The sequence below is a fragment of the Narcine bancroftii genome, chromosome 2, assembly GCF_036971445.1.
Source record: "Narcine bancroftii isolate sNarBan1 chromosome 2, sNarBan1.hap1, whole genome shotgun sequence".
In the NCBI taxonomy this organism is placed as follows: Eukaryota; Metazoa; Chordata; class Chondrichthyes; order Torpediniformes; family Narcinidae; genus Narcine; species Narcine bancroftii.
In genome coordinates this window covers 85,107,222-85,124,389 of record NC_091470.1, presented here as the reverse complement: position 1 = coordinate 85,124,389, position 17,168 = coordinate 85,107,222, and the positions used below count along the sequence as shown (strand labels likewise).

The 17,168-nt window shown below is 41.4% G+C and overlaps 1 protein-coding gene across 2 annotated transcripts in view; it reads left to right on the top strand.

Moving 5' to 3' along the window:
• Nucleotides 1-17,168, top strand: part of LOC138753853 (stAR-related lipid transfer protein 9-like) — a 299,188-nt gene that overhangs the window by 276,392 nt on the left and 5,628 nt on the right. The window contains exons 25-31 of one of the 2 annotated variants that reach the window (XM_069917341.1): nt 2,224-2,427; nt 7,449-7,632; nt 8,313-8,444; nt 9,946-10,042; nt 13,422-13,546; nt 14,700-14,764; nt 15,392-15,597. In XM_069917341.1, the coding sequence (XP_069773442.1) occupies nt 2,224-2,427; nt 7,449-7,632; nt 8,313-8,444; nt 9,946-10,042; nt 13,422-13,546; nt 14,700-14,764; nt 15,392-15,597 (1,013 nt within the window). Of the gene's footprint in view, nt 1-2,223; nt 2,428-7,448; nt 7,633-8,312; nt 8,445-9,930; nt 10,043-13,421; nt 13,547-14,699; nt 14,765-15,391; nt 15,598-17,168 lie in introns of both variants that reach the window. The other variant, XM_069917340.1, reaches the window with a different exon arrangement.

Genomic DNA, 17,168 nt, shown 5'->3' with positions numbered 1-17,168 from the left:
TTGTTCCACTGAAACCTTTGCTACTTCTAGATGTGACCATTCAAATTTAAATTTAGACATACAGAATTCCATGCACTTTTGCTTGGCCTCCCTCCTGTATAGTCAATGTACTTTTACAAGGTGTAAGGATATATAGTCCAAGCATCTAACAGCAGAAGACTTTATAAATAGGTGCTGTGGAAACTTAGCAGGTTGTGCAGCATCTATATGAAGTAAAAGCCAGTCGATGTTTCAGACCTGAGCCCTTCGGGAATTCGTCATGAGTTTCTCCAGCATTTTTTTGTATTGCACTATACCACAGCAACTGCAAATTTTCTTGTTTTGCACCACTTGTAAACAATATTTCTCAATATGGACTTTATGCTGTGCTGATGCCATTATTGGTTAGTCCTGTCTACTCACCCAGTCAAATTCTAACCATCTATAAAACCAAAAATAGGAATTGGAAGCTATTCAGCCCTTGAGCCCAAACAACGACTCAGTTCGATCATGGTTGCTCCAATCCAAAATGTACCCCCTTGCTTTGGTTATCTGCATAAATTTTAATATCAAATAAATTGAATTTTTGATCCCCTTTCTCCAATCCCATTCCCCTCACCTTCACAGATTTAGTGGGCAAGAACTCCAGATTTCCCACACCTTAGTGTGTTGGGCTACTTCCTTAGGACCCTTCAGGGATGGATTATGTCCAATTTTTCTCTCTGTCCCATGAACTTTAGTCACCTTAAATGCCACATCAAGATTGCCTGTCAATTCATAGTCCAGGTTATCAATTTTCTCATCGAGATCCTATTCCACTCTTTTCTTAGATGTCTTTGATTTAGAACCTTGTTTCTCAGTCTCCAAGAAGGCATTAAAACAAATAATCTAGGCAAGCAAGATTCCTGAAGTGTTTGTGTTGTGGCCTAACCCGCTCAGTTCCTGCAGCATTTTGTGTGATTTTTAAAATAATGCATTTGATTTGTAATCACACAAAACCATATTCATAAAATAAAAAAATACTGTAATATAGTCTAATTCACACATGTCAAACTCTGGCCCGAGGGCCATAATTATATTTGGCCCGCAAGATCATATTAAATATATATTAGAGTTGGCCCGCTGGCCGCCGCGCCAGTATAGCGCATGCACACTGAAGGTGAAAATGAAGACGCCGGAGGTGTGGAGGGATCTCAGAGTCCCGAATCCCAGGGATCGGAGCGCCGCACTCAGCCCGCCCGGCTCCCGGACACACAGTCGCGGCTGGAGTTGGGGACCATCCTCACTGGGTCTGCGCTTCAGCGGCGACGCCGGACCGAACGTCTCGTTGGCGATGCCTTCCCCCTCGCTCCTTGCGCGGCGGACCCTGCCTCCCGCTCCTTTTGTTGGAGACGAGCCTGGCGCCATGAGATCGCAGTTTAATCCCTCTCCAACCATGGGAGGGGGGTGGGAGCAACGCGCTCTTCTCAGCCAATTCCTCCACCGCCCCGGACGCCGGCGTTTCAACGGGGGGTTCGGGTGCCTTCGTCAGGCGACCGACCTGTTGGTCCAAGACAAGGGGAGAGCGTACAAACTCCACACAGACAGCACCTGAACTCGGGTGAACGTGGAGCTGCGACCCCACATTCCACATCAGGACTGTGTGTAAGATTGGGAGCAGTGAGACGGAAGCTTATTTTGTTCCTGTGATTTAAGCCTTTCTTGGGGTGGGGGGGGGGGTCCTTCTCTGACCACTTGCCTAACAATTAACCTAATCAGATGTGGAGTTACCACAATACAACAGTTCTCAACCTTTTACTTTCCACTCGCGTCCCTGTGCCATTGGTGCTCTGTGATTAGTAAGGGATTGCTTAAGGTGGTCTGTGGGTGGAAAGAAAATGTTTGAAGACCACTGCTTTAATCATTCCTCATTGACTCGTCATGTGCACGGTTTCAGACGCTAAAGGAAATGGGCCAATGACAATGAAAGAGTTTATCCAAAACTATTATTAAACATTTATTTTAATAAGAAAAAGTTTAACATTACATATGTTGAAAGAAGAGAAAACATGCAGATGTTGTTGAAAATTTTCAATAAATATTTAGTTCGGCCCTCGACTTAGTCCAAGTTTTTAATTTTGGCCCTCCGTGAATTTGAGTTTGACACCCCTAGTCTAATTGTATTAATCATTTCATGTGCATCGATATTTCTTGTAATCAGTTAGAAACAGAACTGTGTTAATTTTTTTTAAATGAACGTGTAAGACACATGAAGACTTTAGAAATCTTGAAGAAGGAGAGAGATGAGAGAATACAGAAGTTCAGAAGGACCCGGAGCCTAAGTCCAGAAAAACATCTGACCTTACATCACCAAAAACATTCAACCACATTTCATCATGTTCAAGATCTGCCCAGCAAATACAGGACTTCTCTCCAACGGTTACGCCACGACATTGTGGAAATCACACGGTGAGTTAATATCCTGAAATTGATCAGCACATCTCTGGGGTTTTATGTATTAGAAATGCACCTGAACACTCATTCCATCTATTATTTGTCTGTGCACATGTAACAGAATAGATAAACTGTAAGAAATCTAATATAACTAGAGACTGATAAAATAAAAACCAGGGTGCTATGCTAAACTGCATATGCTATACTTCCCTTCATCGGGCAGGATATTGAATATAAAAGTTGTCAAGTCATGTTGCAGCTGTGTAACATTTTGGTTTGGCCACATTTGGAGTATTGTGTGCAGTTCTAGTCTCCACATTACGCAAGGAAAATGAGGGTGCTTTGGAGAGAATGCAGAAAAGATTCACAGGGATGTTGCTTGGATAAACCTGGAATTTTTTTCTTTGGAGTGTTGGAGGCTGACCTGATCAGAGGTGGAGAGGATGAGTAAATTTAAGTTCTTGGGAGTCACTGTTTCAGAGGATCTTTCCTGGACACTATCACCAATGGCATCGTGGACAAAAAAGCACGTTGACATCTCTACTTCCTCAGGAGTTTGCAGAGGTTTGGTATGACATCAGAAACCCTGGAAAATTTCTACAGAGGTGTGGTGGAAAGTTTGCTGACCGGCTGCATCATGGTTTGGTCTGGAAATACTAATACCCCTGAGCGTAAAGCCGTGCAAAAGGTAGTTGAAACCGCCCAGGGTATCACAGGCAAAACTCTCCCCACCATCGAGAACATCTATGGGAACACTGCCATCAGAGAGCAGCAGCAATCATCAAAGATCCACATCACCCAGCACACACTCTGTTCTCGCTGCTGCCATCAGGAAAGAGGTGTAGGTGCCACAAGACACATGCCACAGGTTCAGGAATAGCTGCTACCCCTCCACCATCAGACTCCTAACAACAAATTCAATCGGGCTCATTTAAGGACTCTTTTGCACTTTATTATTTTTTTCCCTCCTTATTGCACACAGTTTATTAACATTTCTTTATTTGTTTACATGTATACATTAAGTACAGTTTTTTTTAACACCACCAATAAGTGGTAATTCAGCCTTGTCCGCAGGAAAAAAAGAATCTCAGGGTTGTATGTGATGACATAAATTTAAATTTAGACATACAGCATGGTAACAGCCCATTTAGGCCCACAATTCTGTGCCTCCCAATTTACACCCCATCAACTTACACCCTATCAACTTACACCCTGTATGCTTTGAACAGTGGGAACAAGGGCCCCCAGAGAAAACCCATGCAGACACAGGAAGAATGTACAAACTCCTTTCAGCCATTTATGGACTCTGACAATCAATCGAAAATCCGATTTGAAATCTGTTAGAAGTTTATAAAAGTGAAGGGTAATATTTGAGATGGTTAGTCAGAATCTTTTTTTTCCAGGGTGGAAATGTCTAATACTAAAGGGCATCCCAGAGGAGAAAAGGGTAAAGTTTAAAGGAGATTTACAAGACAATTTTTTTTACACAAGAAGTGCAAGTTACTTGGGACCTGTTGTCTGGTGGGGGGGTTGAAGCAGATACCACGTTTAGGAGGCATTTATAGAGACATACAGACTAGCAGGAAATGAAAGGATGTACACCAGGTTCATGGAGATTTAAATCAGCGTCATGGTCATCGTAGACATGGTGGATCAAAGGGCCCGTTCATGTATGTCTTGTTCTTGGTTCTAATTTATTAAGCACTAGCTGGCTTCATCTCAGATGTAATATCTAGTTTTGGGCACTGCACAGGGCTCTCAAGTGCATATAAAATACATCAACTATATTTAATTTGGGTCCAAGTCATGGATATAAATTTACAAAGTTGTGCACCCATTCCTGAGGGCTTGGACACTTAGTACTTTTAACCAGTAAATTGTTTACGGTGCAGAAACAGGCCATGTCGGCACTTCAAATCCACACCAGTTCACTTGAACAACTCCACTAGCTCAACCCTCCCGCTCTCCGCCCATAACCCTCCAAACCCCTCACCTCCATGGACACATCCAACCTTCTCTTAAATGACAGAAGGGACTCTGCTGCAACTATCTCTTTTGGAAGATCATTCCATTCTGCCACCACTTGGTGACTGAAAAAGCATCCTCTAATATTTCTCCTAAATTTTGCCCCCTTACCCTTAACTCATGCCCTCTTGTTCCAACCTCCCCTGCCCTCAGGGGAGTCTATTTTTGTCTAGTCTATCAATTCCTTTCATAATTTTAAATACCTCTATCAAGTCCCCTCTCAGCTGTCTACGTTCCAATGAATAAAGCCCCAGTCTCCTTAATCTCTCCCTGTAATCCAGATGCTGTAAGCCAGGCAACATCCTTGTAAACCTCCTCTGAACTCTCTCCACCTTATCTATATCCTTTTTATAATTTTCAGACCAGAACTGAGCACAGTACTCCAAACCAGGCCTCACCAATGCCATGTTTTACCTGTAATCTCCAGTGTTTTAACTAAAAGTGAGGCTTTTCATGGTTTATTCCTTCCTGCTGTTCCTCCCTCAAATTATTCAAATATGCCTTTTTCCTTAGCCTACAAACCCTCTCTCTGCTGTCCTGCCTAACTTGACAGCTGAGTAACACAGGCAGGCCTGAATTCAGTTATGTGCATGAATATATGAAATAATAGTCTGATTTAAGACCGAGTATATTGGACTGATTTTATATTTTACCCACTAGCATGAGCAGACCTATCAACCTTCATTTCTGTCCTAGTCATGTAAAATACAGTTATTTAGCCAGTCTCGCTTCCCTGCTCTGTCCATGGTTCTTGTAGATTACAAGAATTCATGCGCATCAAAAACCGTTCGAATCTGATCTGTTTTTCTGTTTCCACTGCTCCCCTTGTTCGGATAAAATATCTTTCCTCAGTTTGTATAATCCATTTGCCCATTACTAGTGACTCTAAATCTAGGCCTTGTGCCAAGCAAAATGGATCCTTGCTGTTTGCCTGTTGAGACCTCTTGCCCCTTGATTTAACCTCCCAGCTGCCTTCTCTATTCTGCTGTTGACAAGATTTCTCCATTCCTTGTAAAATTCTCTACAATCAGTAGACAGAGTAGCTGTGGTGAACTAACATGTTACTAACATGACCTCTTGGATCCTGCCACAGCTAGTAAAATATTCTGTATGCCTCTGATCCACGACATGTTTATCCCAGGAGGTATTCTCAGCTCACCATTATACACTTCTCAGTGTTCTCCCATTCAATGTGCATTAGTTTGTCACACTGAACTTTAAATGGGAGGGGAGGTGAGGGAGGGAGGGGAGGGGGGGGGAGAAAATGACACTGCATATATATTTGAAAAGAAAAATGTATGTATCTTGATCAATATGGTTTATAGTGTGAATAAAAAATTTAAATAAGTTTGTCACACTTGACCGCTACCTTCCTCTATCCCACAAATTGTTATCTCATGATTCTCAGGATTCCATTATATTTGGCACCATTGATATTTTCTGCAACTCTATTCCATTCAACTAGCAGCTACTGGTCTGAACCATTTAGTAATTCTCCTGATTAGGTTTTAAGACACAAGAATTAATGGAATTGTAGGTAGTGAGGAAGGTGGTCATAAGTCATTTGGAGATAAGGGCAGAGAAATGGTGAATGGCGTTTGATCCAGACAGGTATAAGGTGTTTTAAAGTGCAACAAGAAAGGCATTGAATATAAAAATAGGTCAGTCTTGTTACAGCTGTATGGAAGTTTGATTAGCCTACATTTGAAGTATTATGTTGATTTACAGGAAGGTTGTGGAAGTTTTAGAGAGGGTACAGAAAAGAGTCATCAGGATATTGCCTGGATAAGTGTGCATTAACTATAGGAAGAGATGATCAAATTTGGTTTGTTTTCTCTGGAGCATCATAAGCTGAAGGGAGACTTGACTGAGTGGTGCAGGTAGTCTTTCTCCCAAGATGGAATTATCTAATACAAGACAACATAGATTTAAGGTATGAGAGGAAAAGTCTAAAGGAGATGCATGGGATACAAGGACCTTTTTCTGTGACGTGCTGTTCTATGAACAGGCGTGCTTTTTGAGTTCAAGTTCGAACATTCATATACATTGCAATGAGCAAAGGATCCTTTAGGTCCAAATGCATAGAGAGAGCAATATTAGATTTTGTTTTTCACCAACCTCTCTTTCCTATGTTTTACTCTGATCACTTGGTCACGAGGGACCTTATAAAAAAAAATCGGATGGTATTTTTCATTTATTCATAAATAAACTCCCCTTTTCTCTATCTAAACACTGGTAGCAATTTGCAAGAGCCAATTAACCTATAACAACTGCCACATCTGTGAGATGTGTGAGAAAACCCAAGAACAGCACCTATTGCATTCACAGGGAGATCATCAACAGCATATAAATTCAGGATAAGGATACTGGAAATACTGAGTGGGTCAGGTAGCTTCAATGAAGAAAGAAACAGCCAGTGTTTCAAGTTGGCTTTGATTGATAGTTCTGTTTCTGTCATGATAGAAGCCTGGGAGAGTATTTGTAACAGTTCATTTTTGTTTATCACCTTTGGTTTTCCTGTTAAAGCCTGTCGGGATCTTCACATTATCACCAGGGGGACTACCACATGTCAGTCTATCTGTCAGAATGTTACAGCATGCCAGTGTTACACAGTGAATTAAACACTTGCTGACTCCATCACAGCACTTGGTGTGGGTGACGTAGAGGCAAAAGCCACAAAGCAGTTGTGCCAGGATTGAGTTCAAGGAATCAATCAAATTTAAATATGGATCAGTCAATAAATGACACTTTTTGATTCATGTTTGTAGCCTATCCTTTGTACCATTAGACGTGTATGGCAATTTTCAAAGCTGAATTGTTGTTGAACCTTTGAATATTACTGAGACTTTTGTGCATGCAAAAGGAAACAATCATTTCAGAATTAACTGGTGGACATCAGAGATTGTCTGTACCTGACAAATTTGTTCTTGCAGCCCTCACCCTATAACCAATGCATGGTTAAACCCCAAAGAAAGCTATGATCTACTTTATGATCTGTTGTAATCCTGTAGGACTCGTGCAGTTGCGAAGGCTCCACAAGAAACTCCATCTGAGATAGAGTCTCTGCTAAGAGATTATCAGAAAGCTCGTGAGGAAACAAAAGCAGAAATAGCAAAGGCAAGAGATAAATTACGTGCAAGGGCTGAAAAGGAGAAATGCCGTTTACAGCAAGAAATGTTCTTAATGTTATTGAAGGTAATTTTAATGTAAAGAAGCATTATTGAGCATTTTGGAATTGATTCTTCTTGAGTGAAGTCCAGAATTCTGAAAATTTGAATTTTGTGTTTGAATTAATGGTTTAGCTTCATTTTGTAAATATCATTAAAGCAATGTCATTAATGAAAATATTTAAGCAAGGCTGACAGTATGCATACATTATATAAGCAAATGATGCCATTTTATTGATGTGACTAGAGGAAATTAATTTGTAATATTAACTATTTGTTGAAGAAAATAACAATCTGATTTAAGAATTGGAACCAAGAACTTAATAATAGAAGTAAAACATGAAAATCTGGAGACACCATGGTTGAAGTAAAAACACAATTCTGGAGAAACTCAGTAGACCAAGCAGTGTCCATTATATAGCACAGGTTAAAAATACAGAACTGACATTTTGGGTTTTGGCCCTTCGTCAAGGTATGAAAAGAGGTTCAGGTGCCTGTCTACATTTTTTCATCTCTTGATGAACAGATCAAGTCTGAAACATTGGTTATGTATCCTTAACTTTGCTGTACAAAGTATACTGCTTGGCCCACTGACCTTCTCCAGCATTGTTTTAACTTAATAGTAAACTTGGAGAGATGATGCATTTTGCAAGGATTCGGTTGCTTTGAATATTACATTTTGTTTGTTTGTTATAATTTCCCTTTAAGGAGGAAGAGAGGATGAGGAAGGTGATGAGCAGCAGTTTTTACACCGGTTCAAATCTCAGCCTGTCGTCCAATCCCACGTCAGGCTACAGCAGCAGCAACACGGCTTCCCCTGACATCAACCCACAAACCAAGGTCAGAGGTGACAAATGGACTACTCATCTCATTCTGATGTGGATGCTATAGATAAAATGAATTTTCTCCATCTCATTACTGGTTCCTTCTCTCTGTCTGAGAGATCACTGTATCACCTCAGAAAGCATCCTGTAATTGATAAAACCATTAAAAGCAAGAGTGACCTTGGTTTTAATTACTGTGATAATATAGGGGATGTGGCAGCCACATGAAAAACTGGATAAATGAAATAAATATTGGTCAAGGGCTCCAGGGAGGACACTTACTTCTCTTCAGAGTGCCAAATTTTACAACATCAAACTTAAGGACAGTAACAGAGTTAGTTCCACTCTGAAAATACCCCTGTTGGTCATGCAAATTAATATGATTTTGTTTTTCTTTTCATGCTTTAGAATTAAAAGGCAAAGCTTTAACTTGACCCACCCATTTTCTCTTTAACTTTTGATGTTATTTCTCAGTTAGATGAGTTTCCTACAAAAAAGCAATATCTACTTTCAACTTCTTAATATGAGCTAAAACTCTTTTCGTTTTAATTGGGTCATTGAGCCCATTCACTTTAAACATTACATAATTCAAACCATGTGTAACCATAGTTTAATTTAGAAAATACTCAACTCTCTTCTCCACCCCAGGTTGTCCCAGCTCCACACCCATCAACGAAGTGATCTCTCAGACTGTGTCCAGTCTCTCCAATTATAGAGGAGGCCACAAAAGGAGCACTGGGTGCAGTGCTACTTCACTTGAAAGGGCTGTTTAGGCTCTCAAATGGTGGTGAGGGAGGTGTGGGTGCAAGAGCAGCATCTCCTGTGGTCATGGGGTAGGTACCAAAGGGGCAATTAATGGGAAGGAATGAGTAGACCAGGGAGTCACAGAGGGAGTGGTCCTTGTGGAAAGTGGGAAGATGTGTCTTATGGTGGGATCACATTGAAGGGGCAGAAATTAAAGATGTTGGATGTGGAGGCTGGTGGAATCCTATTCTTGCATCTAGGGCAAGATCTGTGGGAAATGGAGATGTGGGTGGGCTAAGTTGATGGTGGTGAAAGGGAAGCCAAGTTTTTTGAAGGAGGAGGACATCTCCAAGTAAGACCTCATTATGGGAGCAATGTGACAGAGACCAGGAATTGAGAAAAAAGACTTTTTTTTTCCTTTTGCTTTAATTTCCTTCATCCACCATCTGAAATGGGAGCAGACATGTTAAGTTTAGAAACTATAAAGTTTATTCTGTCTTGTCTGTGATTATGGCAAGGCCAGGTTCTGTAGACAAACCAAACAGTTATTCCTGAGCAAGTGCCGACGATCCCATCACCTTCTGACTCTGTGACTAGATAACTGTAAAATATTTTAAGTTATCAAGCTCAGTGGTGAATAATGAGATATTTAGTTTGAAGGGTTTCACATGTATCTTTTACATTTGCCATTCTATGCAGATATTTTCATTAACAATCTTGCATCAAATATGTTCTATTGACCAAGCTTTTTCAATTAGTCTGTTTTATTGCAGAATAAAAGCAGCACGGATGCTGTGCTAGGCACCAGAGGGTGTACAGCTTGTGGCAATTCAGAAACTGAAGTCACCAAAGTCGTTCTACATTCTGACAGTGAGTAAGACTGAAATGTTCCCAACCTTCATCTTGTCCAGATCCTGCAGCCCACGTCGTTACTCAAACTGAAATGCTGGGGAGGAACACAACTAGTCTTCAAATGTCACTCAGAGGTAAGGATATATTACCAATGTTTCAAGCCTGAGTCCTTCTAAAAGGAATAAGCAGAGAACAGGAAAGCTCAGAATAAAGACAAAGCTGGCTGGGGGAGGAGCCCAGCCCAACAAAAGTTTTTAATTAGTTTTGATAAGAGGAGAAATGAGAATTGTTTGGGCTCTGTGAAGAGACGAAGGGAAAAGGAAAGACAGACAGAGCTAGGGAAAGACAACAGTGGGGGTTAACAAAAGCCAGAGAAGTCGATATTAATGCCATCTGGTTGGAGGGTACCCAGTCGGAAGATGAGGTGTTGCTTATCCAATTGCGGGTGGTCTCAGTCTTGCAGTGCATGCAACCATGGAGAGACATGTCAGCAGGGAAATGGGACTAACAATTGAAATGGGCGGCCACTGGGAGATCCACACTATTGCAGCGGACAGAGTTGATATGCTCAACAAAGTGATAGTGTCAAGTCCACTGCAATTGCATGATCTCTGTTTAGCACCTTGGTGCTGTCCGCCACAATAGTGAGGATCTCTCAGTGGCCACCCATTTCAATTCCCTTGCTGACATGTCTGTCCATGGTCTTATGCACTTCCAGAATGAGCGCACCGGCAAATTGGAGGAACAGCACCTAATCTTCTGTCTGGGCACCTACCCTTCAACCGGATGGCATTAACATCTACTTCTCTTTCACTTCTTCCCCTATTGCCTTTCCCCAGCTCTGCCTTTCTCTTTCCTTTCACAGAGCCAAAATCAATTCTCATCTCTCCTCTTTTCATATCCAATTAACACCTTTTGTTGATCTGGGCTCCTCTCCCAGCCAGCTTTGTCTTTATTCTGAGCCCTCCTGTGCTCTGCATATTCCTCGAAGAAGGGCTCAGGCCTGACATGTTGGTAATATATCTTTACCTCCTAAATGCTTCAAGACTGGTTAAATTCCTCCAGCATTTCTGTGTGTTTACTGCATCTGCCAACTTTTGTGTAGTCCAACTGAGTACTCATCACCACATGTCAACTCTCACTGATTCACTTTGGATCCTGGTTCAGCAATGTTCTCATCCACCTGTTCAGATCGCTCTGTGGCCTGGCCTCACCTCCCCTGACCTTTAAAAATCCCTGCCAGTTGCATTCCCTTAGATACTAGTCTCAGCCAAGAGTGGAGACATCTTCGAATCCTGGTGATATCAGATCTGGAACGTTGTGAACTTACTTAAGATAGAGAGTAAGCATCAGATTCACCAGGTCCATTCCAGGGACGGCTCTTTTGCCTGTATGAGGGTAAACACACAAGGCCTGTACTTTTAAACAAGAAGTCATCTCATTGAAATTCACAAGATTCTTGTTGGGTAGACCAGCAGTCACAGAATCAAAATAGAGGCTCATCAGTTCTGGACAGAGCTGAGAAGAATGAGTGTTGTGGAGTTTCAGTTACTGAATTTAAGACAGATTTACAGATTGTGGTAATTAAAGGAATCATGGGATATGTGGTTAAAGCAGGGTGCAGAAATGAGAGCCATGAACCTATTGAATGGTGAAGCAAGGAAGAGGGAGAGGATGGCCTATTTCTGATCTCCTTATAAATCCATGAATTGTTTTACCGGGTCCATTGAAGTTCTTTGAAGAACTAACATGCTGTGGATAAAGGTGAAAGGTGTGAACGTGTTTGATAAGGTGCCAAATCAAAGGTTAGTGTAAATAAACCTAATCTTGTAGCAGTTGATCTGGTGTGGAGTGCCTGGCTAACAGCACAAGTGCAAAAAGAATCCTGTAATTAATTAACCAACTGTTTGGAAACTCTGATGGTTTCATAAGAACCCTGTTTCCATAAGTACAATTGAGCCTTATTTCCATGCTGCTTGTTTCATTGAGCCTGGTGTGTTTATCACATCAATGTGTAAAGAGTTTAAAGTATTGAGAGGACTAATGTCCAGTGAGCGGAGGAATGATTGAAGGAATTTAATGAAGAGAAATGCGAGGTGTTGCCTTCTGGGAAGTCTGATGTGGATAGGACCTTCGCAGTCAATGGTGAATGGGGATCTGGGTGCGTTGTAGCACAGAGAGATCGAGGAGTACAGCAACATGCTACCTGTAACATAATTTTCAAGGTACTTAGGTTGGACAAAAAGGCTTTTGTAAAATTGACCATCAGTCAGAGTATTGAAGCTGGGAGGTCATGTTGCAGTTGTATAAGATGTTGGTGAGTCCCTATTTGGATTATTGTGTTCGGTTTTGGTCTCCATGCTAGAGGGTACAGAGATTTAAAAGGATGTTGCCAGGAGTTTGGGGGCAGGGTGTATGAGCTATTGGGAGAGGTTAAACAGATTAGGACTTTATTTTTTGTAATGCAGGAGGATGAGGGGTGATCTCATAGAGGTGTACAAAATCAAGGGAGGAATAGATTGGGTGAATGGTCACTTTTGCCCAGAGTAGGGGAATCGGGAACCAGTCAAGGGTTTAACTGAGGTGCGGGGAATAAAAAAAAAATTATCTCTCGGGTTCCTACTATTATTGTAACAGTTTTTTTTTTAAATTGGATGGTACCTGATAGAGGGATTTGGGCCAAACATGGGTAGGTGGGTCTAGCATAGGTATGGAATGGGTTCAGCTGGGCATCTTATTAAAGAGAAAGGTATTCAATTTACTAAGGGCAAGAACATGGCGCACTGAAAGATAACAAGTGCATAGCACCTTTAGACCAGGTTCAGAAGTATTTTTTACAAAAATATTAACATCAAGGTTGAAAGGGCTATGGCGATGATCAGCATTGGATGAAACAACATTTTTTTTGGGGGGGGGGGAAGAAAAGCTGGACGAATTCAGCCTCTCAAGCAGCATATATGGAAAGAGGTCAGAACTGGGTAAGAGTGGAAGGAGTCTCCGTTGGAAAGCAGAGCTGAGGAGAGGGGTTGGGGCGGGGGTGGGGATATGAAACAACACTATATAGATTGGTTATGGCAGATTTTGTCACAAGAGAGGAGGTAAATAACAAACTCCTGGTGGAATTCAGTGCGTCAGCCAGAGGAAGTCAACATTTTGAGCCCTGAAACTTTTAACACTTGTGTATCTCGCAAGAGTCATACAGCATGGAAAGAGGCCTAACCAAAATGTCCCACCACCACAAAACCTATCCATATTTCTGTTACTTAAACATTGCAATAGTACCTGCCTCAACCACCCACTCCCACATTGAGAGAAAATACATTTGCTGTTGGAAATGTAGAGTTCTAGATGTTTCTGGAGGGCAGTTTTATGTGATTTTTGTTTTTTGGTTGCATAGCTTCCTGTCCACTTGCACACTCGATTTCAGGGAGAATAACACAAGACTGCAGTCACCCAACTTCCACCTGTCTGAAAAAGTACCAAGATTTGGCAGCTCTGGCTGTGGCATCTGTTACATCAGAGGTAGGTTGTTCACTGACGTATTGAAAGTTATTTCTGTTGCTTCAGTTAATGAGCATTCTGATCCCTTCAAATGGGGCATTTCCCCCTGTGCTTACCTCATTATTTTCAGTTGGCATGGTAATAACTGGGCTAGACTTCACATAAACCCCTCTGAGCACCAATATGAGTGGAAATCCCTGTAAAAGGTAGTGGACACTGCCCAGTACATCACTGACAAAATTCCCCCTACCATTGAGAAAATTGACATTGAACATTGCCATTGGAGAGCAGCAGCAATCATCAAAGACCCACACCACCTAGCACACTGTGTTCTCACTGCTGCCATCAGGAAAGAGGTGTAGGTGCCACAAGACTCGCACCATCAGGTTCAGGAACAGCTGCTCCCCCTCCACCATCAGACTCTTCAACAATAAACCCAATCAGGGACTCACTTAGACTTATTTTGCACATTATTTAATACTGAATATTTTTTTATGTATTGTAGTTTCATTACATTTATTTTTTTGTTTACATTTCCTTTTTTTATATACATACAGTATCTTTCCCTTGTGTGCAGTTTACAGTTACCAATAAGTAGAAATACTGCCTTGCTGGCAGAAAAAAAATCTCAGGGTTGTAGGTGATATATATATATATATATATATATCCTGACAATAAATTTGTACAGAGAAATACAGGAATGACTGTATATTTTGTCTCATTCATAACAGATTCACAAAACCTTTACTATACCACCACTATTACCTGTTTCTCCAAACAGATTCACAAAACCTTTACTATCCCACCACTATTACCCGTTTCTTGAACTCTCCAAATCCGAACGTACTGCAGCATTAGTAAGCGGCACTCCTCCAAGATGCAGCAGTCCTAACGAAACTAGGTGGCCAATATTTCTGGTGCTATCTGATTTTTGGGATGGCATTCAATGTTGAATATCTGATAGGCTTCAATGAGACCTCCCTTCGTCCATCTACACTCAGATGGCAAGCCTGCTCCTCGGGTGGTTAAAGCCTGTCATGAGTTCTGAGAGATGGGAATTCTAGGAATTGACTCAGTGGCAATGAGTGATGTGTCTCAAAGATATGATTTCTGTTCATTTTTAAATCTTTACCTTGTCCGCAGAGCAGAGTGATTAAAGTCCCTTTCTTTTCAGATCACGGTTGCATTTGTCAACCACCCTGGAAACCTCCTCACTGGTAAAGCAGCAGCTGGCTGGAGGTATATCAATTTATCATACTAAGCAAATGTATAACATTGACTACTGTACAATTTAGTTTAAAACCATGTTTACAGCAATCACACCCGTGTCCTGAAGCATCTCAGCACTGTTATGCTGTTGTAATGTCGGAAATGTTGGGGGGGGGGAGGGGTGGCATAGTTAGTGTAGCACCAGCAATTGGGATGTCAGGATTGGGGTTAGAATCCCGTGCGTTTTGCCCGGGGTATCCAGTTTCCTCCCACTGTTTGAAACCTACTGGGGGTTGTAGGTTAATTGGGTGTAAATGAGCAGCACAGGCTTGTGGGCCAAAATGGCCTGTTACCATGTTGTATGTTAAAAAAAATTTAAAATTAAATGCTCACCTGCCAACTGCAAGTTTCCAGGGACATGTCACAGAATGAGGAATGCTTTAGTGATTGGGTTGAGAGATGCTAGCCAGGATTTCTCTTGCTGCTCTGTGATAGTTTCTTACTATTTGAGAACGGGTTCAGGTTTAACACTAAGTACCACACCTGCACATCCCATCTCTGTACCAAACCAGCAGCAATGTTTTGTGTTGCATTTTGATTTTTTTTTTAAATTACACTTTGTGGGACTTTTCTATTTCAATTTTCTTTGTGCTTCAGATACCAAGGTACAGAAAAAGGTGTTCTTACGTTTTATAAGCAATACACTTCCTCCACAAAGCACGGCTTTATGGGAATTGGCGTGATTGAGAAGCCACTGCATAGTGTTTGGTGCATGGTGAAAGATAACAGCAAGAGACAGCTCTATGACAAGACATTAAAAACTGTGAAAATACACCAACAGCTGGGACATGGCATTGAGCTTGGTAAGGTGCACTGGTCTCTTCTGTAGTTGCTGGTCTTTCCCTATTAAGTTTATTAGTTGGTTGCTCTTAATCCCACTTTCAGGATACACATTTTCCAGCCAATTCCTTCCAAGAAGAAAATAGCCCTTTATCTTGTGTGTGGATTGTTTTTTTCTAGAGCAAGTTGTGTCTCTTCATACACAAACTACAATTGTATTAAAGGTACATTCTTCTGTGTCAGGTCCAATTTGTGATTGGTCAAAGAAATACTAAGAGATTTTTGAAAGCAGATTTGGACAAGGATTAATGGGCTTTTTCACCCTGCTCCTTTTAACTGACTACTCATGTATGCTCTCAGAATTTTATCAGATTAACTTATAATCCTCCATGTTTGGGTCAGACACTTTTTTCCCCTCTTTATTTGCCCCAGTGCTCCAGTTTTAAATATGTAATCACAAAATTCATGTAATTAAAGTGAACATTCCAGATTTTATTCAAGGTAATTGTACAGATTTTGGTTTGACTTTGTAGAAATTACAGCACTTTTTAATACATAGTTCCCCCATTTTATGACCATAATGTTTGAGACATTTGGCTTCACAGGTGTTTGTGATTACTCAAGTATGTTTAATTGCTTCATTGGTGCAGGTATAAGAGAGCTAGGCTTGCTTCTAAGCTTTTGATCACCTTTGGAGTCTGTAGTGCCCATTTTTCAGCATGAGGACCAGAGTTGTGCCCAATGAAAGTCAAAGAAGCCATTATGAGGCTGAAAATCAGGAATAAAACAGTAAGAGACCGCCCAAATCTTAGAATTACCAAAATCAACAGCTTGGAACATCATTAAGAATAAAGAGCGTACTGGTGAGCTCAGTAATTGCAAAGGAACTGGTAGGCCGAGGAAGAGCTCCACTGCGGATCACAGAATTCTCATTATAAAGAAGAAAAATCCCCAAACGCCTGCCCGACAGATCAGAAACACTCTTCAGGAGGCAGGTGTGGATGACTAATGTCCTCAGAAGACTCCATGACAGAAATACAGAGACGACACTGCAAGATGCAGACCCCTAGTTAGCCACAGGGACAGGATGGCCAGGTTACACTTTTCAAGAAGTATTTAAAAGAGTCTGCAGAATTCTAGAAATAGGTCTTGTGGACAGAGGAGACCAAGGTTAACTTATATCAGAGTGATGGCAAGAGTAAAGGAACTGCCCAAGATCCAAAATATACCACCTGATCTGTGAAACATGGTGGTGTAGTGTTATGGCCTGGGCATGTATGGCTGCCACAAGTTCTGGCACACTGCTGATGGCAGTTACTATGGTGTATAGTAACATCTTATCCGCTCAAGTGTGAGCAAATGCCTCCACTCATTGGACAGCACTTCATCCTACAGCAAGACAATGATCCCCAAATTCTTGAATGGCTGTCAGTCACCTGATCTAAATCCAATTGAGCATATCTTCCATGTGCTGAAGAGAAAACTTAAGGGGACAAGCCCCTGAAACAAGCAAGAGCTGAAGGTGACTGCAGTAGAGGCCTGGCAGGGCATCAGTGACTTCATGCAAGGAATATGCAACAAAGTACTAAACATA